Source organism: Silurus meridionalis, chromosome 7 (assembly GCF_014805685.1).
Source record: "Silurus meridionalis isolate SWU-2019-XX chromosome 7, ASM1480568v1, whole genome shotgun sequence".
Classification (NCBI taxonomy): domain Eukaryota; kingdom Metazoa; phylum Chordata; class Actinopteri; order Siluriformes; family Siluridae; genus Silurus; species Silurus meridionalis.
The window spans coordinates 10,304,839-10,324,918 of NC_060890.1; the positions used below are offsets into that span (position 1 = coordinate 10,304,839).

A 20,080-nucleotide genomic window follows, 5' to 3' on the forward strand; every position below is an offset into this window, starting at 1 on the left:
GTGGTAGCGTGGCCGAGCGGTCTAAGGCGTTGGATTAAGGCTCCAGTCTCTTCGGGGGCGTAGGTTCGAATCCCACCGCTGCCAATTAGGTTATTCTACATATCCATCCTCAAATGTGGACTTCAGTAAAGATACATAAAGAAGTGTGTGTTCTGATCAAGACATTACAAGCCTATTTTTTACACTTTTACATTTCTGGATTGTCAGAAAGGAATGATTGAGACTATTACCAAATTATTATAATCTTTTTGATTTCAGTTTACAAATGACAATAAAGAATTTAAAGTGAAATCATTTTTCAAAATTTACAACATTACAATGTGTGTGTTCGCATGTGTGAAAATTTTAAGGAAAGTCTGAATTAAATCAATTTTACACTTTCACATTTCCTCTCTCCATATACAACCTGAACCATAAACATGCTTTGAGTATTTAAAATATATTTAAATATAACGAAACATATTCACATGATTTGAACAAATTTTATTTTCATTTGGTTGCAGAAGAACATGCATTAATATTACACATTAGAACATTAATATGCAGCCTTCATAAATGTGCAAAATATATTCACAGTTTTAAAAGACTTGAGATTTTGAGATCAGTAGTGTGAGGATTTAGTAAATTACATTCACTTATCAAGACAAACAACACAAAACTTATTATTTATCTGGATTCTGCTGCTTTTCTAATTCGTATTAATCTCTATTTTTTTATCCTGCTTACTGCCTTAGCACAGACAAAGCTTCCTGCTTCTTTATTCTCCTCAGTAATCATATCAGTGTGTTTTTCCACTCTTAACACATTTAGTGTTGTAAAACTGACTTGTTTTAAGGCGCGAGAGTGCACTGAGAGTGTGTCCATGTACGTCTTAACAAAGTGCTGTGTTTGGTACATCCACACATTGAAAATAAGATTACAGATGCTACACTGTTAACATTAAATATCATGAATAATAAATGAGTATATAGATATTTGGCTGTGTATCATACTTCATATTGCTAATATTACTGTAGAGAAAGCCTAAGCTCACAAAGATCACTGAGGTACTCCTCATTATCTACATAGGTCAGCGCTTTCTCAAAGCACTCTATGGCTTGTTGTTTTTCTCCTCGTTCCTTATGAATGATTCCAAGTATTCCAAATGCCTCTCCATCATTTGGGTTGTTCCCAATTCTTCTCTCTGCAATCTTTCTCAGACTTTTAGCACTTTTTTTCCCTTCAAATTGATTTGGATTTATCTTTAGACATTCAATGTAATGTTTGATGGCAGCAGGCTCACATCTCATAACGTACTGCTGAAATTCTGCATAAAACACATGAACAGCCTGGTAGTTGTCTTTTTTCTCTTTGGCTGCTTGAAATGCATTCCGAAACATTTCTTTTGCTCTTGATATATCCCGATTAACCCCATATTGCAAGGCCAATTCAGCCATGGCTAGAATGAAGCCGGTTTTTAGTCCGATTGCCATCTCCAAATGGTAGATGCATTGCTTTTGAGCTCGTTTAATTTCAGCACCTTCTGTTTGGTGGCTTCCTGCCTGCTTCAGCTTCATAATCTTTTGTTTATAGCAGAGCCCCAGCTGATGGTGTATAAAAGCTTTGTTTGACACTTTCTCTAATGCTCTCTTTAGCAGGGCAATGGCCCTGTCCAAAGATCCTGCCTTCCCTAAATACATTCCAACATAGCGAAACACATGTGGGTGTTCTGGAGACCTCTCTAAGGCTTGCTCCACTAGGCTCTCTGCCTCACTGTACTTCTTGAAAACAGCCAATCTCAGAGCAAGCAGAACTTTAAGAACATCATCATCTGGGTTAGTAGCTATAGCTCGTCTAAGTTGATTAACAGCATCTGAAGTTTCTGGTGCACATCCTTGTTCCACAAACTCTGTCCGATACAGAGCAATGGCAAGGCCGGAATTCCATTCAGCATTCTCAGGTTCCAGCTCCAGGGCCTTTTTAAAGCACTCTTTTGCCCATTCATAATATTTGAGTGAAAACTTAAGGAATGTCCATCCTTTCTCTCCAAGCACCTCAGCATATGGGACAGATGGATATTTCTCTTTAATCTTTCTCAGCTTATTCAGGTACATTTCACACTCTGCAAAATGACCCATATAATGGTATAAGGATGCAAGGTCTCCATAAGCAACAACAAGCAGCTTATCAGAGTCATTTCTATGAGCCTTAATGAGTTCTACAGATTTCTCAAAGTTGCTGAGAGCCTCAGTATTGGAGCCTTGTAGAAACTTCACAAATCCCATACAGCTCCGTGTACGTGCAGCTCCTGCCTCCTTTCCAAAATCCAGGCTTAGTTGTTCTTCTAATCTGTTCAGAAGGTCTTTGAGATCTACATCATTTTTATTCAGAGCCCAGGTGAAATGGCATTCTTGCTGAAAAAGTCTGGCTTTTAAATCTGTGCCTTGAGTTGAACTGGTAGAGAAAGAAAATGAATTAACCTGATTAAAACTTGTTTAAAAATATTAATATCATTATAAGGTACATCATAATTTCATTTGTACCTTTAGTATATTTTGTAGACTTCTGGTCAGTAACATAATGCGTGTAATTTCAGAATATGTGCTTCTGAATCACATATTAGAGGGGAAAATTATTACGAGTTTGGATAAAGTGGGTTTATATGTCATTCTGTATTGTAATTGAGCTAATGAGCAAATCTATGTGACTTTACTAATATGAAAACTGGAAAAATAATCAAATCTTTCTAAAAGAACAATTTAGTTCCCATTTCCTGGTAAAAATTATGCTCACTGCACTGCAGGATATGTAACTCGCCACCCATTGGTTAAAAAAATAAACTAATCATTTTCCTTTTGTTATTTGGATATCATTATATGCAAACAGGAAAGTAAATGCAAAACAATACAAAAGCTTCATTCTTTTAAACCTTTAACCCTTGATTTATTTTTTTTAATCAACACACACCCTGTTCTAAGCACTTTCCCTCAAGTTTCTCTTTTTTCAATTTAAATTCTCTTTTTTTTAAAGTCAATTTCTCTTTTTGCATTTGTAATAACAATCTATAAGTGTTCTCATATAATTTAAAACCAAAGAGAATTTTTTTCCTTAAATATGGTTAATAAAAACACTATATATAATGAAAAAAAGTTCCATTAATATTATAATATCTGTAGAAAGATGTATAAAAAACTAATGGCAGTATTAAGATTAAGTGTGTGCGTGTTTTTTGTGTGTGTGTGTGTGTGTGTGTGTGTGTGTGTGTGTGTGTGTGTGTGTGTGTGTGTGTGTGTGTGTACACGCAAGTGTGTGTATGTGCAAGTGTGTGTGTGTGTGTGTGTGTGTGTGTAATAGACATGTGAGAGTGATGTTTTGTGGTGAGTGATGTGGGTGATGTTCCTGCATTGTGTTTGTTATTGGAAGATTTTTGTATTAAACCTCTAATGGTGATTCAAGAACACATTTTATTCCATTATTCCATTTAACTGCTTAAAAATCCAGCTTTGATAAACAAGCGTACTTTTTGCCCAAAACACATGTGGAGCTGGTCAAACTGGTAGATTAACAATTAATTGTCTTATTGTGTGCAGTAAAACACAATAAATTCATTTTAATGCCCATTTAAAAACACAGATTAAAAAAAAAAAGCAGCTTTACAGAAATGCATAAATTAAAATATGAATAAGTTCATAGGTTTTAGTTTTAAAAATTAATCCCTAATCTGCAAACCTGCATATCAGGATATAAAACCCCATAAGACCCAGAGTCTTTTCAACATCAGAAGTCATTATAACAATTTGATTTTATTTTAAGCTCTTTTGTACATCGCTCTGGACAAGGGCGTCTGCTAAATGTCACAAATGTAAATGTAAATGTTCTATTTTATTATTATAATTTAGTTTTACAATTTAATAATAACATTACTATATTCATTTGTCCTCATGGCTGTACTATGTACATGTAGCCATTTTCTATAGGTAAACTACATTTACATTATGTATTAGAGACATACTAACAAGACTACTCTTTCCCATAACTTCATGGTGTAACTGATCAACTTTATTCCCCTGTAGTTACTGAAGGTCTGCACATCTCCCTTGTTCTTAAAAACCAGTACCAGCTCACTCCTTCTCCATTCCTCAGGCATCGTCTCACCTTCCAAAATCTTGCTGAACAACCTGGTTAGAAACTCCACTGCCATCTCTCCTAAACATCTCCATGTTTCTACCTGTTCCAACCGACTTTCCGCTCTTCATCCTCTTAATCGCTGCTCTCACTTCCTCCTTACTAATCATGTCCACTTCCTTGCAATTACTCTTGCGTTAATGTTATAAAAACAGACTGAATATACAAAAGTACGTCTACAGTATGATATCACTTACCTCATGGTGATCAGTCTGGGTGATGTGGAATCGGTCTTTCACCCTGGAGAGGACTATACAGGGAGTGCAGAATTATTAGGCAAGTTGTATTTTTGAGGATTAATTTTATTTGAGGATTTAATTTGAACAACAACCATGTTCTCAATGAACACAAAAAACTCATTAATATCAAAGCTGAATATTTTTGGAAGTAGTTTTTAGTTTTAGCTATTTTAGGGGGATATCTGTGTGTGCAGGTGACTATTACTGTGCATAATTATTAGGCAACTTAACAAAAAACAAATTCATACCCATTTCAATTATTTATTTTTACCAGTGAAACCAATATAACATCTCAACATTCACAAATATACATTTCTGACATTCAAAAACCAAACAAAAACAAATCAGTGACCAATATAGCCACCTTTCTTTGCAAGGACACTCAAAAGCCTGCCATCCATGGATTCTGTCAGTGTTTTGATCTGTTCACCATCAACATTGCGTGCAGCAGCAACCACAGCCTCCCAGACACTGTTCAGAGAGGTGTACTGTTTTCCTCCTTGTAAATCGCACATTTGATGATGGACCACAGGTTCTCAATGGGGTTCAGATCAGGTGAACAAGGAGGCCATATCATTAGATTTTCTTCTTTTATACCCTTTCTTGCCAGCCACGCTGTGGAGTACTTGGGCGTGTGTGATGGAGCATTGTCCTGCATGAAAATCATGTTTTCTTGAAGGATGCAGACTTCTTCCTGTACCACTGCTTGAAGAAGGTGTCTTCCAGAAACTGGCAGTAGGACTGGGAGTTCAGCTTGACTCCATCCTCAACCCGAAAAGGCCCCACAAGCTCATCTTTGATGATACCAGCCCAAACCAGTACTCCACCTCCACCTTGCTGGCGTCTGAGTCGGACTGGAGCTCTCTGCCCTTTACCAATCCAGCCACGGGCCCATCCATCTGGCCCATCAAGACTCACTCTCATTTCATCAGTCCATAAAACCTTAGAAAAATCAGTCTTGAGATATTTCTTGGCCCAGTCTTGACGTTTCAGCTTGTGTGTCTTGTTCAGTGGTGGTCGACTTTCTGCCTTTCTTACCTTGGCCATGTCTCTGAGTATTGCACACCTTGTGCTTTTGGGCACTCCAGTGATGTTGCAGCTCTGAAATATGGCCAAACTGGTGGCAAGTGGCATCTTGGCAGCTGCACGCTTGACTTTTCTCAGTTCACGGGCAGTTATTTTGCGCCTTGGTTTTCCACACGCTTCTTGCGACCCTGTCGACTATTTTGAATGAAACGCTTGATTGTTCGATGATCACGCTTCAGAAGCTTGGCTATTTTAAGACTGCTGCATCCCTCTGCAATATATCTCACTATTTTTGACTTTTCTGAGCCTGTCAAGTCCTTCTTTTGACCCATTTTGCCAAAGGAAAGGAAGTTGCCTAATAATTATGCACACCTGATATAGGGTGTTGATGTCATTAGACCACACCCCTTCTCATTACAGAGATGCACATCACCTAATATGCTTAATTGGTAGTAGGCTTTCCAGCCTATACAGCTTGGAGTAAGACAACATGCATAACGAGGATGATGTGGTCAAAATACTCATTTGCCTAATAATTCTGCACTCCCTGTATAGTGGCACGGATATGAGCGGTGTTATTCTCCGCCCATGCATTTAATCTGTTGAGGAATAGAAACCGAAAGTTTTCATTTCCAAACTTCAGATGAAGTCATATGGAAACAACAATATAATCGCCTGAATTGTAATAGTACGTGGAGGGAAATGAAGTGTCAATATCAGGTAATACTCCTGTTATATGACCTGATAATTATAGCCTGTAGAAATAAAAGCAAAAAAAAAAAAAAACATGTTAGTTTAACTCTAGTTTCGTTTCATCCTCCAAGACCACTTCTAGTCATTTCCCTATTGTTACTCCATGGCTCTGTGTACAGCTGTCATCGTATCTTAGCATTAACCCTTTCATATTACTTGAAAAAAAGAAAAATAAATAACAATGTAAGTTACCTCATATCTATTCTGAAGTAAGATTTTCTTGTGTTTTTATTGATGGGAACAAACCTACTGTACCTCTTTTCTGGCTACACAGTTTCCTCACACCAGCAACCAAGTGAAAATTAAAGTTTACTTTTTTGGTAAAATGGTTTAAGGTGCTAGGTTTCATGACTCTGATTCTTTGGGGTTTGAATCCCAGCAGCATGAAATGAATCTTGTGTTTAGTTATGATAACTGTACATCACGCTTGGTTAAACTTGTCACTGAATTCTGTGTAATCATGTACATCATAAATATGTTAATGTTAAAATATTATGTATAAAAACCTGCATTTCACACTCATCTGAAATTTTTTGATGTGACACAAAAATGAATCAGTGACACCGAAAACTATGAAGTAGTGTAGTAGTGTGATTTCAGACATTTGTCTTCAATCCGCAGGACCACTGAGAGTTTAATAATTTTATTGGATGCTTTGACTAGTACATCCCTGAAAGGAGGAAAAACACAAACTAATACAGTAGTGCATTTAAACTGTTGAGGAATAGAAACCGAAAGTTTTCATTTCCAAACTTCAGATGACGTCATATGGAAACAACAATATAATCGCCTGAATTGTAATAGTACGTGAAAGGAAATGAAGTGTCAATATCAGATCATACTCCTGTTATATATTTTTTGAAGCAAACAGGACATGGTGCATAATTATAGCCTGTAGAAATAAAAGCAAAAAATATGCTTCGTTTAACTCTAGTTTCGTTTCATCCTCCAACACCACTTCCACAAAAAATCATGGTGGGCTCTAAGTGGGACCCGTATAGGTGTTCTTTATATGGGCTCATTTGGGTCTCAAATGGGTGTTAAATATGGGGCCAAAGTGGGCTACAAAAAGGACCCTTATGAGGCCCACATGACTCAATCATGGGTCAACCAACAAATGGCCACTTTATGGGGTTGTTGTGGGACCACAGTGGGTAAGAATTGGGTCCCTTTATTAATTTCATCATTGATTTTTGTGGGTGAACTTAATGTGTTACTATGGAAAATCCACTGTCAAACCATTTCAAACCTCATTTGCAATGTAAAACTGTGCCTGACCAAACAAAGAACTCTTAATATTATTTGATTTGATGTGCTGCTCTATGTTTAAAATTACATGGTTGAGTATTTGAACTGTGAAAAATAAATGACTTCAACTCAAAATGTGTAAATCACATTTAATCCAAATTAATTCAAGTAAACAAAAAACAGGAATAACAGATTTACTGAGTAAAATAGTTCACTGGTAGGTCAATGCAGATTCCTCAGCTGCACACCTACAAAACAGTAAAAGAAAGAGAAGACAGAAAAGGCATTTTAATACATTTTAAAATACTACCATTCACAGCAGCATCTAAAATAACATGCATCAATATAATTAAGAAATATCCTAGAATCTCATCAGTGAATTGTTCCCACTTCTGCCTCGCACAGTAATAACTTATGCCGGGGGACCAGTCATGAAATCCAAAACTTATGAATGTAACAATTAAAATATCAACCTTGCGTCTGAACTTTTCTCTTAAACGAATATTTGGCCAATGCCAGTAATTAGAACAATGATTCTGATCAGCTGAAAGATGTAGGTCACACTTAGGATCACGGTGGCCCAAAAAGTTCAACTGCAAATGAAGAAAACATATGCAAATAGAAAAAACACCAGCAAATTAAGAAAACATCTTTATCAGTTAAACAACACGTGCTGCAAATCCTCACAATGCAACCTTCCTCCGAGCGTGTCTCTCCTTAAGGAATGTCTATCCTTTTTCTCCAAGCACCTCAGCATATGGGACAGATGGAAATATCTCTTTAATCTCCCATAGCCTATTCAGGTAGATTTCACACACACAAACAGTTTATTTATAGGTTTCATAAGAACGTTAGACATTAGATGTTAGACATTTTTTTATTCTTTTATTGTGTGCAGTAAAACACACACACACTAAATGCGCTTCAAAACGCTTTAAAATTTGCTTTGTAACACATAGTGCTTTACAGAAATGCATAAATTAAATTATGAATAAGTTCATGGGTTTTAGTTTTAAAAATGAGTCCTTAAATCTGCAAGCCTGCATATCAGGATATAAAACCCATCAGACCCAGAGTCTTTTCAACATCAGAAGTCTCGGGCATTATATACAACTTTTGTACTTTGCTCTGTACAGGGGAGTCTGCTAAATGCCACAAATGTAAATGGAAATCTTCAATTATATGATTATATTTTTGTTTTTATAACCAAATTTTATACCAGCTTTACTATATTAATGTATGTCCTCGTGGTCATATTATGTACATGTAAGCATTTCTGAAGGTAAACTACATTTATTCACTTCTTACAATATTTCTATTCAGTATTGCTTGTACAAATTCTTGGACAACTGACAGTGAAGTTTAATAAATGTATCTAGAAATTTTCAAGTCAATAACGAAAAATCTCTCTGCAATAAAGACTACATTTTAGACTGTGTACAGAGGGACTATCGAGAGCATTGCACTTGGAATTGCACCGTCTTGGATTGCAAAACCCTACAGCGGATAGTGAGGATGTTTAGACTGTGTAACAGTTTCTTTCCACAAGCCATGAGACTCCTCAACATGAAGGTACTGGTATCACACACACACACACACACACACACACACATACAACAGCAAAAAAAAAAAAAAATGTTTTATCTATATATATTTAGTTTTTTTTCTGGTTGGTGGACACCACAGGTACCTACACAGCGACGTTCTTTCTCAGTGGCTTTGCACTCATCTCCAGCGCTCTCCTGCTGTGTACCATCACTGTGGTCCGTCACTGCCAGAGAATTCAGAAGAACTCGCTAAGCAAAGTCTCCACACCAGATGCATGTGAAGGCAAACAGGCAGAGTTTTATACTGCAAAAATCTTATAGTGTTGGACCTATTGGTTATATCATCTGTATTGTTTTATTTTTGTTAAAAACAAAACAAAAAAACAGGTGCATAAACTTAAGTAGTTATTTGGGAAAAAGACATTTGTAGCAGTACCAGCACATTTTTACAGTCTGAAATTCGGTTAATGTGCCCTTTCTATCTGGCAACTTTCTGTTAGAAAGCATTTCATTCGTAGATTGTGAATGAAAAGTTAAAAACAGAAAAGGTGAGTTAGAGTTGGTGCATATTGCATCGTTTGTTTGTTTTGTTTTTTTGCGTTTGTTTTTGTAAAGTGTTTATCCAAAAGTGCTGTATAACTTGAGAATGTGTTTGTTGTGTTTTTCTCTCTATGTCTAGTATCTCACATGTACTGTGGTTAAAAATATCAGAGTCATAATTTTTCTATGAATCAGCTTTGAAGAGAAATTAATGCCACTAGAGGGCAGTGCTGATTCAACTCACTCCAAACTTGAACAAGTACTGGAAGCTGATATGTCAGTGTTCATATCAAGTACATTGACAGAAGATAAAGGTTAAGTGACCATCTTATAAGATATATTTACATATCATCTTTATTTGATGAAAGAGAAAAGTTACAATGTCTTTTACAATAAACATGTTTTAAACTAAATTATTAGAATACACAGAATAGTTAGTTATTCATAAATACTAGTATTTTGCAGAATGTCTTCAGCCTCCTATGGCCCTGCATTTCTCTCTTCTTTACTCACAGGGATCCTCAAGTCTTTCCTGCTCCCAGGGCTTTTAGACGAACGTTTATCATTAATCTTTCCCAGCTGTTTAGCACTTTTCTTCCCATCTACAGTGCCTTCATCTATCTTCAGACATTCCATATAACAAGTGATGGCTTCAGGTAGGGATCTCCTTCTGTACTGCTGAAACTGCCCGTAAGAGAGGTACACCTGCTGTAGGTATTCATTTTTCTCTTTAGCTTTATGCAGAGTTTGCTGAAACATCTCTTCTGCACGATCAAGATCCCCATCCTTGCTGTACTGATTTGCCAGCTCAATCATAGCTGTAATGAAGCCAGGCTTTAGTTCGGTGGTCTTGTCTAAATAATAAATGCACTGACTTCGACTCCTCTGAATCTCAGCACCAGCACTAGGTGAGTTTTGACTTTCTTCACGCTGCAAAGTAATTGCTTTTCTCTTGTAGCAGAGAGCAAGCTGATGTTGTATGAAAGCTGATGTGGGTGACTTCTCTAAAACTCTTTTTAGCAGTGCAATGGACCTCTCCACTGAGCCATAGATCCTCAAAAATTTTCCCACATATCGAATGACATTAGGAGCATTAGGAGAACCCTCCAGAGCTTCTTCCACCAAACTCTCCGCTTCATTGTACTCCTTGGCTTCACCAAGTCTTACTGCTAAGAGAGCTTTAAGCTCATCATTATCCGGGTTTGTGTCTATGGCCTGACGCAGTTGTTTAATTGTTCTTACACTAGGACACTGTGTTTCTGTTCTGTGGAGCACAAAAGCATAACCACAATTCCATTCAGCATTCATATGCTCCAGCTCCAAAACCTTCTCAAAGCACTCTTTTGCCTGGTTGTAGTACTTGCGAGAGAACTTGAAGTAGGCCCAGGCCTTTTCTCCAAGCACTTGATGACAAAGACCCAAAGATGAATCTGGCAATTCCTGTACAATACTTCTGATCTTCTCCAGGTAACTCTCACATTCACTAAAGCACTTCAACTGGTACTGTAGGGAACTATGAGCCACTTGTCACAGTCATCCAGCCTGCTCTCTTTTGTGAGCTCTACACACTTCTGCATGGGCGTGTAGTTAAAGACAAACAGCATATTTACAATGAAAACGGCGAGTTTGAAGTTTATTGAGTGGAAACACCACAAATCGCTAATATATATGTATTTATATATATATATATATATATATATATGTATATGTATATATAGTTATATAGTGTTATATAGTTTGTTTATTATTATCTAGATTTTACAGTGGGTGACGTGTGTGGTAGCGTGGCCGAGCAGTCTAAGGCGCAGCATTAAGACTGCAGGCTCTTTGGGGGCGTGGGTTCGAATCCCACCGCTGCCAATTAGGTTTTTCTACATATCCATCCTCAAATGTGGACTTCAGTAAAGATACATACAGAAGTGTGTGTTCTGATCAATACTTTACAAACCTATTTTTTACACTTTGACATTTCTGGATTGTCAGAAAGGAATGTTTGAGACTATTACCAAATTATTATAATCTTTTTGATTTCAGTTTACAAATGACACTAAAGAATTTAAAGTGAAATTATTTTTCAAAATTTACAACACCACGATGTGTGTGTGTTCACGTGTGAAAGTTTTAAGGAAAGTCTGAATGAAATCCATTTTACACTTTCACATTTCATCTCTCCATATACAACCTGAACCATAAACATGCTTTGAGTATTTAAAATATATTTAAATATAACGAAACTTATTCACATGATTTAAACAAATTTTATTTTCATTTGGTTGCAGAAGAACATAATTGCTTAATATGCAGCCTTCATAAATGTGCAAAATATATTCACAGTTTTGAAAAAAATTAAGATTTTGAGATCAGCAGTGTGAGGATTTAGTAAATTACATTCACTTATAAAGACAAACAACAAAAAACTTATTATTAATCTGGATTCTGCTGCTTTTCTAATTCGTATTAATCTCTATTTTTTTATCCTGCTTACTGCCTTAGCACAGACAAAGCTTCCTGCTTCTTTAATCTCCTCAGTAATCATGTCAGTGTGTTTTCCACTCTTAACACATTTAGTGTTGTAAAACTGACTTGTATTAAGGCGCGAGAGTGCACTGAGAGTGTGTCCATGTACATCTTGACAAATTGCTGTGTTTGGTACATCCACACATTGAAAATAAGATTACAGATGCTACACTGTTAACATTAAATATCATGAATAATAAATGAGTATATAGATATTTGGCTGTGTATCATACTTCATATTGCTAATATTACTGTAGAGAAAGCCTAAGCTCACAAAGATCACTGAGGTACTCCTCATTATCTACATAGGTCAGCGCTTTCTCAAAGCACTCTATGGCTTGTTGTTTTTCTCCTCGTTCCTTATGAATGATTCCAAGTATTCCAAATGCCTCTCCATCATTTGGGTTGTTCCCAATTCTTCTCTCTGCAATCTTTCTCAGACTTTTAGCACTTTTTTTCCCTTCAAATTGATTTGGATTTATCTTTAGACATTCAATGTAATGTTTGATGGCATCGGGCTCACATCTCATAACGTACTGCTGAAATTCTGCATAAAACACTTGAACAGTCTGGTAGTTGTCTTTTTTCTCTTTGGCTGCTTGAAATGCATTCTGGAACATTTCTTCTGCTCTTGATATATCCTGATTAAACCCATATTGAAAGGCCAATTCAGCCATGGCTAGAATGAAGCCGGTTTTTAGTCCGATTGCCATCTCCAAATGGTAGATGCATTGCTCTTGAGCTCGTTTAATTTCAGCTCCTTTTGTGTGGTGGCTTCCTGCCTGCTTCAGCTTCATAATCTTTTGTTTATAGCAGAGCCCCAGCTGATGGTGTATAAAAGCTTTGTTTGACACTTTCTCTAATGCTCTATTTAGAAGGGCAATGGACCTGTCCACAGATCCTGCATTCCGTAAATACATTCCAACATAGCGAATCACATGTGGGTGTTCTGGAGACCTCTCTAAGGCTTGCTCTACTAGGCTCTCTGCCTCACTGTACTTCTTGAAAAGAGCCAATCTCAGAGCAAGCAGAACTTTAAGAACATCATCATCTGGGTTAGTAGCTATAGCTCGCCTAAGTTGATTAACAGCATCTGAAGTTTCTGGTGCACATCCTTGGTCCACAAACTCTGTCCGATACAGAGCAATGGCAAGGCCGGAATTCCATTCAGCATTCTCAGGTTCCAGCTCCAGGGCCTTTTTAAAGCACTCTTTTGCCCTTTCATAATATTTGTGTGAAAACTTAAGCAATGTCCATCCTTTCTCTCCAAGCACTTCAGCATATGGGACAGATGGATATTTCTCTTTAATCTCCTCAGTAATCATATCAGTGTGTATTTCCACTCTTAACAAATTTAGTGTTGTAAAACTGACTTGTATTAAGGCGCGAGAGTGCACTGAGAGTGTGTCCATGTACATCTTGACAAATTGCTGTGTTTGGTACATCCACACATTTAAAACAAGATTATAGATGCTACACTGTTAACATTAAATATCATGAATAATAAATGAGTATATAGATATTTGGCTGTGTATCATACTTCATATTGCTAATATTACTGTAGAGAAAGCCTAAGCTCACAAAGATCACTGAGGTACTCCTCATTATCTACATAGGTCAGCGCTTTCTCAAAGCACTCTATGGCTTGTTGTTTTTCTCCTCGTTCCTTATGAATGATTCCAAGTATTCCAAATGCCTCTCCATCATTTGGGTTGTTCCCAATTCTTCTCTCTGCAATCTTTCTCAGACTTTTAGCACTTTTTTTCCCTTCAAATTGATTTTGGATTTATCTTTAGACATTCAATGTAATGTTTGATGGCATCGGGCTCACATCTCATAACGTACTGCTGAAATTCTGCATAAAACACATGAACAGTCTGGTAGTTGTCTTTTTTCTCTTTGGCTGCTTGAAATGCATTCTGGAACATTTCTTCTGCTCTTGATATATCCTGATTAAACCCATATTGAAAGGCCAATTCAGCCATGGCTAGAATGAAGCCGGTTTTAGTCCGATTGCCATCTCCAAACGGTAGATGCATTGCTCTTGAGCTTGTTTCATTTCTGCACCTTTTGTGTGGTGGCATCCTGCCTGCTTTAGCTTCAGGATCTATTGTTTATAGCAGAGCCCCAGCTGATAGTGTATAAAAGCTGTGTTTGACACTTTCTCTAATGCTTTATTTAGAAGGGCAATGGACCTGTCCACAGATCCTGCATTCGTAAATACATTCCAACATAGCGAATCACATGTGGGTGTTCTGGAGACCTCTCTAAGGCTTGCTCCACTAGGCTCTCTGCCTCACTGTACTTCTTGAAAAGAGCCAATCTCAGAGCAAGCAGAACTTTAAGAACATCATCATCTGGGTTAGTGGCTATAGCTCGCCTAAGTTGATTAACAGCATCTGAAGTTTCTGGTGCACATCCTTGGTCCACAAACTCTGTCCGATACAGAGCAATGGCAAGGCCGGAATTCCATTCAGCATTCTCAGGTTCCAGCTCCAGGGCCTTTTTAAAGCACTCTTTTGCCCTTTCATAATATTTGTGTGAAAACTTAAGCAATGTCCATCCTTTCTCTCCAAGCACTTCAGCATATGGGACAGATGGATATTTCTCTTTAATCTCCCTCAGCTTATTCAGGTACATTTCACACTCTGCAAAATTACCCATATAATAGTATAACCATGCAAGGTCTCCATAAGCAACAACAAGCAGCTTATCAGAGTCATTTCTATGAGCCTTAATGAGTTCTACAGATTTCTCAAAGTTGCTGAGAGCCTCAGTATTGGAGCCTTGTAGAAACTTCACAAATCCCATACAGCTGTGTGTACGTGCAGCTCCTGCCTCCTTTCCAAGATCCAGGCTTAGTTGTTCTTCTAATCTGTTCAGAAGGTCATTGAGATCTACATCATTTTTATTCAGAGCCCAGGTGAAATGGCATTCTTGCCGAAGAAGTCTGGCTTTTAAATCTGTGCCTTGAGTTGAACTGGTAGAGAAAGAAAATAAATTAACCTGATTAAAACTTGTTTAAAAATATTAAATATATTTGTACATTTACATCATTTGTCACATTATGTAATGCGTGTAATTTCTGAATATGTGCTTCTGAATCTAAAATTATTACGAGTTTGGATAAAGTGGGTTTATATGTAATTCTGTATTGTAATCGAGCTAATGAGCAAATCTATGTGACTTTACTAATATGAAAACTGGAAGAATAATCAAGTCTTTTTGAAGGTACAATTTAGTTCCCTTTTCCTGGTAAAAATTATGATCACTGCACTGCAGGTTATGTTACTCTCCACCAATTGGTTAAAAAAAAAAGAAACTAATCATTTTCCTTTTGTTATTTGGATATCATTATATGCAAACAATACAATGGTTTCATTCTTTTAAACCTTTAACCCTGGATTTATTTTTTTCATCAACACTTACACTCTGTTCTAAGCACTTTCCCTCAAGTTTCCCCATTGCAGTCAATTTTTACATTTCTAATAACAATCTATAAGCGTTCTCATGTAATTTAAAACCGAAGAGATTTTTTTCCTTGAATATGGTGAATAAATTTCTTATTGAACTAATTTGCACTAAATCATTAACACATATCTTCTGAGCACACATCTCTCTTTCATTTGTATTGATTTTGGATTTTAAAGTTGAAGAACAACAATAACAATAACAACATTTTTGTTTCAACAACTGTAACTGCACATTTGTAATTTAATTTGGAAAACTTGGGATAAGTGTGCTGTTAGATGATTTACAAAGTAAATAGGAAACATCTGAATAAGTACAAGTACAACTAATGAAATATAAAGAAAAAAAGTCCATTAATATTATAATATCTGTATAAACTTTTATAGAGACTAATGGCAAAGTAACAATAATATATAATATATAATACATATAAAAGTGTGTGTGTGTGTGTGTGTGTGTGTGTGTGTGTGTGTGTGTGTGTGTGTGTGTGTGTGTGTGTGTAATAGACATGTGAGAGTGATGTTTTGTGGTGTGTGATGTGGGTGATGTTCCTGCATTGTGTTTGTTATTTGAAGATTTTTGTAATAAAAATCTAATAGTGATTCAGAAAAAATTTTATTTCATTATTGCGTTTAACTGCTTAAAAATCCAGCTTTGATAAACAAGCTTACTATTTGCCAAAACACAGGTGGAGCTGGTCAAACTGGTAGATCATCCAGGAAGATTATAGCTTTCATAATAAATGTTAGACATTTTATAATTGTCTTATTGTGTGCAGTAAAACACAAAATACATTTGCTTTAAAGCCCATTTAATAACACGAATTGTCAAAAAAGCAGCTTTACAGAAATTTACAGAATCTTAAAATATGAATAAGTTCATATGGTTTAGGTTTAAAAATTAGTCCCTAATCTGCATATCAGGATATAAAACCCCATAAGACCCAGAGTCTTTTCAACATCAGAAGTCATTATAACAATTTTATTTTATTTTAAGCACTTTTGTACGTCGCTCTGGACAAGAACATCTGCTAAATGTCACAAATTTTCTATTTTATTATTATAATTTTGTTTTATAATTTAATAATAACATAACTATAGTAATTCGTCCTCATGGCTGTACTATGTACATGTAGCCATTTCTATAGGTAAACTACATTTACATTATGTATTAGAGACATACTAACAAGACTACTCTTTCCCATAACTTCATGGTGTGACTGATCAACTTCATTCCCCTGTAGTTACTGAAGGTCTGCACATCTCCCTTGTTCTTAAAAACCAGTACCAGCTCACTCCTTCTCCATTCCTCAGGCATCCTCTCACCTTCCAAAATCTTGCTGAACAACCTGGTTAGAAACTCCACTGCCATCTCTCCTAAACATCTCCATGCTTTTACCTGTTCCAACCGACTTTCCGCTCTTCATCCTCTTAATCGCTGCTCTCACTTCCTCCTTACTAATCATGTCCACTTCCTTGCAATTACTCTTGCGTTAATGTTATAAAAACAGACTGAATATACAAAAGTACGTCTACAGTATGATATCACTTACCTCATGGTGATCAGTCTGGGTGATGTGCAATCGGTCTTTCACCCTGGAGAGGACTATATAGTGGCACGGATATGAGCGGTGTTATTCTCCGCCCATGCATTTAATCTGTTGAGGAATAGAAACCGAAAGTATTTTCCTTTCCAACCTTCAGATGACGTCATATGGAAACAACAATATAATCGCCTGAACTGTAATAGTACGTGAAGGGAAATTAAGTGTCAATATCAGGTAATACTCCTGGTAAATATTTTATGAAGCAAACAGGACATGGTGCATAATTATAGCCTAAAGAAATAAAAACAAAACAAAACAAAAAAAAAGGCTAGTTTAACTCTAGTTTCGTTTCATCCTCCAAGACCACTTCTAGTCATTTTCCCTATTGTTACTCCATGGCTCTGTGTACAGCTGTCATCGTATCTTAGCATTAACCCTTTCATATTACTTGAAAAAAAAGAAAAAGAAAAGAACAATGCAAGTTACCTCATATCTATTCTGAATTAAGCTCTTCCTGTGTTTTTATTGATGGGAACAAACCTACTGTACCTCTTTACTGGCTACACAGCTTCCTCACACCAGCGACTAAGTGAAAATTAAAGTTTGCTTTTTTGGCAACATGGTTTAAAGTATCAAATAAATATTGTGTTAGTTATGATAACTGTACGTCACTGAATTCTGTGGAATCATGTACATAATTAATATGTTCATGTTAAAATGAACATTTTGTATAATATTATGTTATTATATTATGTATAATAACCTGCATTTCACACTCATCTGAAATTTTTGATGCGACACAAAAATGAATTAATGACACCGAAAACTATGAAGTAGTGTAGTAGTGTGATTTCAGACATTTGTCTTCAATCCGGAGGACCACTGTGAGTTTAATCATTTTATTGTATTCTATTGGATCTCATCACAATAAACTATGATTAAGTTACTTCCGTTTCCGATTCGTGGTCACAACCCTGACAGAAGTATCGACATAAACCGAAAACAAAAGAGAAGAAATCGCCCTACCGCAGTGGATCGCCAACCCAATTCAGCACCGGATTTCACCCGGAAGCTCCCTGCCGCTTCTCGCGGATCATGCTCGCTGGCTCGGGATAATGCAACCGCTCCAGTGTTCCTCCGAGTGCGCCTCTTCGCTCCAGTGTTCCTCCGAGCACGCCTCTTCGCTCCAGTGTTCCGCTGAGGGTGCCGCTCAGCTCCAATGTACCCTCGAGCGTTCCGCCCCGCTCCAGTGTATCCTCAAGTGCTCCGCTCCAGGGCCGCAAAAGGGACGTGGTACCGCCACCAGGCTGCGAAAAAAGGACGCTGTACCGCCGCCTGGCCGCAAAACGGACATTGTAGTGCCACCTGCCCGCGAAAAGGATGTCGTACTGCCGCCTGGCCATGAAACGGATGTTGTACCGCCGCCCGGCTGCGAAACAGACATTGTACAGCCGCCCGGCCACTGAAAAGACGTTGTACAGCCGCGAAACAGACATTGTACCGCTGCCTGGCCACCATCCGTTTTCTTCTTCTGCATCATGACGTTCACATTTGAATTAACAGGTGAAGATGATTCTCCACTGTCATGTTCGTCAGATGTAGAAAACTGTCCAGTGTCTGTGTTCAATGAAGAAGATTCTTTGGTTCCACTGCTCACCAATGAACTAGACTCTAGAACCCGCAATCTTGTGTGGACCTGCTGATCGGTAAACCAACACCTTAACCACTGAGCTATCACTTCCTATTTGTGCAAGCAGTCAATGTTCCTAACGAACCAACATAGCTTCATTTCCATACTTCAACACCATGTAACTCATATTAAAAGTTGGCCAAACAAGTTTTTCAAAAAAGACAAAGCAATAAAGCAATCTTTTAAAAAGGACTCTTTAATTAACAAATAGATTTACAGTTTAATGTCAAAAAGTAGACACACTATTATATTTCGAAAGAGAAATAAAAAGTTTCCCTTGTCGATGACAGGCCTTGAACCCCCAAACGTGTGGGGACCTGCTGATCGGTAAACCAACACCTTAACCAGAGAACTATCAGTTCCCATTTGTGCAAGCAGTCAATGGGCCTAATAAACCAACATGGCTTTTTTTTCCTATATTTCAACACCATGTAACTCATATTAAAAGTAGGCAAAACAGGTCTTTTAGGAAAGACAAAAAAATGAAGCAATCTTTTAAACAGGTCTCTTTTATTACCAAAACGATGAACAGTTAAATGTCACAAAGTAGACACACTATCAGGTTTCAGAAGAGAAATAAAAATATTACCTTGGCAATGCCAGGGGTTGAAACAACAACCTTGTGGGGACCTGCTAATCAGTAAACCAATACCTTACCCACTGAGCTACCACTTCTGACTTGTACAAGCAGTCAATAAGCCTAATGAACCAATATGGCTTCTTTTTCATACTTTAACACCATGTAACATATTAAAAGTAGGCCATACAAGTCTTGAAGAAATAAATGAAGAAATAAAGCAATGTTTTAAACAGGTCTCTTTAAATAACAAATAGAGTTACAGTTTAATGTCACAAAGTAGACAAACTATTAGATTTCAAAAGAGCAATAAATATTTTACCTTGTCAATGCTGGGGTTTGAACACCAAACCTTGTGGGGACCAGCTAATCGGTAAACCAACACCTTACTCACTGAGCTACCATTTTTAAATTGCACAGCCAGTCAATAAGCCTAATAAACCAAAATGGCTTCTTTGCCATACTTTAACACCATGTAACTCATATTAATAGTAGGCCAAACAAGTTGTTCAAAAAAGACAAAGAAATAAAGCAGTCTTTTAAACAGGTCTCGTTAATTACCAAATAGATTTACAGATTAATGTCACATATTAGACAAACTATTAGATTTCAAAAGATAAATAAAAATATTACCTTGTTGATGCCAGTGTTTGAACCCACAATCTTGTGGGGACTTGCTAATCAATAAACCAGCTCCTTACCCACTTAGCTTCCACTTCTATCTTGTGCAAGCAGTCAATAAGCCTAATATACCAACATGAC

The 20,080-nt window shown here is 37.0% G+C and overlaps 3 protein-coding genes and 2 non-coding genes across 6 annotated transcripts in view; 2 read left to right on the forward strand and 3 right to left on the reverse strand.

Moving 5' to 3' along the window:
* Positions 1-2: 2 nt before the first annotated feature.
* On the forward strand, positions 3-84 carry trnal-aag. The gene has a single exon. It is a non-coding gene; the product is annotated as a tRNA-Leu (tRNA).
* A 378-nt stretch (positions 85-462) lies between these two features.
* On the reverse strand, positions 463-4,385 carry LOC124389076 (interferon-induced protein with tetratricopeptide repeats 5-like). The gene is made up of 2 exons (XM_046854305.1): positions 4,362-4,385; positions 463-2,433 (listed from the first exon to the last, which is right to left on the reverse strand). The coding sequence occupies exons 1-2, from the start codon at positions 4,364-4,366 to the stop codon at positions 1,008-1,010; spliced, it is 1,431 nt and encodes a 476-aa protein (XP_046710261.1). The 5' UTR covers positions 4,367-4,385; the 3' UTR covers positions 463-1,007.
* Positions 4,386-9,077: 4,692 nt separating this feature from the next.
* Positions 9,078-20,080, reverse strand: part of LOC124388832 (interferon-induced protein with tetratricopeptide repeats 5-like) — a 30,292-nt gene continuing 19,289 nt past the window's right edge. Inside the window, exon 3 of the mRNA XM_046853897.1 lies at positions 9,078-11,017. Coding sequence (XP_046709853.1) covers positions 9,998-11,017 — 1,020 coding nt within the window. The 3' untranslated portion in view covers positions 9,078-9,997. The remainder of the gene's footprint in view (positions 11,018-20,080) is intronic.
* LOC124389075 (interferon-induced protein with tetratricopeptide repeats 5-like) lies at positions 11,032-18,871 on the reverse strand. Of its 2 annotated transcripts, none has more exons than XM_046854304.1 (4): positions 18,078-18,871; positions 17,058-17,162; positions 14,632-15,014; positions 11,032-13,325 (listed from the first exon to the last, which is right to left on the reverse strand). In XM_046854304.1, the coding sequence occupies exons 2-4, from the start codon at positions 17,060-17,062 to the stop codon at positions 12,283-12,285; spliced, it is 1,431 nt and encodes a 476-aa protein (XP_046710260.1). In that variant the 5' UTR covers positions 17,063-17,162; positions 18,078-18,871; the 3' UTR covers positions 11,032-12,282. The 2 variants fall into 2 exon arrangements, with proteins under 2 accessions (XP_046710260.1, XP_046710259.1); XM_046854303.1 differs by having other exon boundaries at positions 11,032-13,344; positions 14,651-15,014; positions 18,078-18,870.
* Positions 11,296-11,377, forward strand: trnal-aag. Its single transcript has one exon. It is a non-coding gene; the product is annotated as a tRNA-Leu (tRNA).

Coding starts and splice junctions, on each gene's coding strand:
- LOC124389075 (XM_046854304.1), bottom strand. Junction 13,326..14,631: donor GATTAAAGAGAAATATCCAT/CTGTCCCATATG, acceptor AGAAATATCCAT/CTGTCCCATATGCTGAAGTG.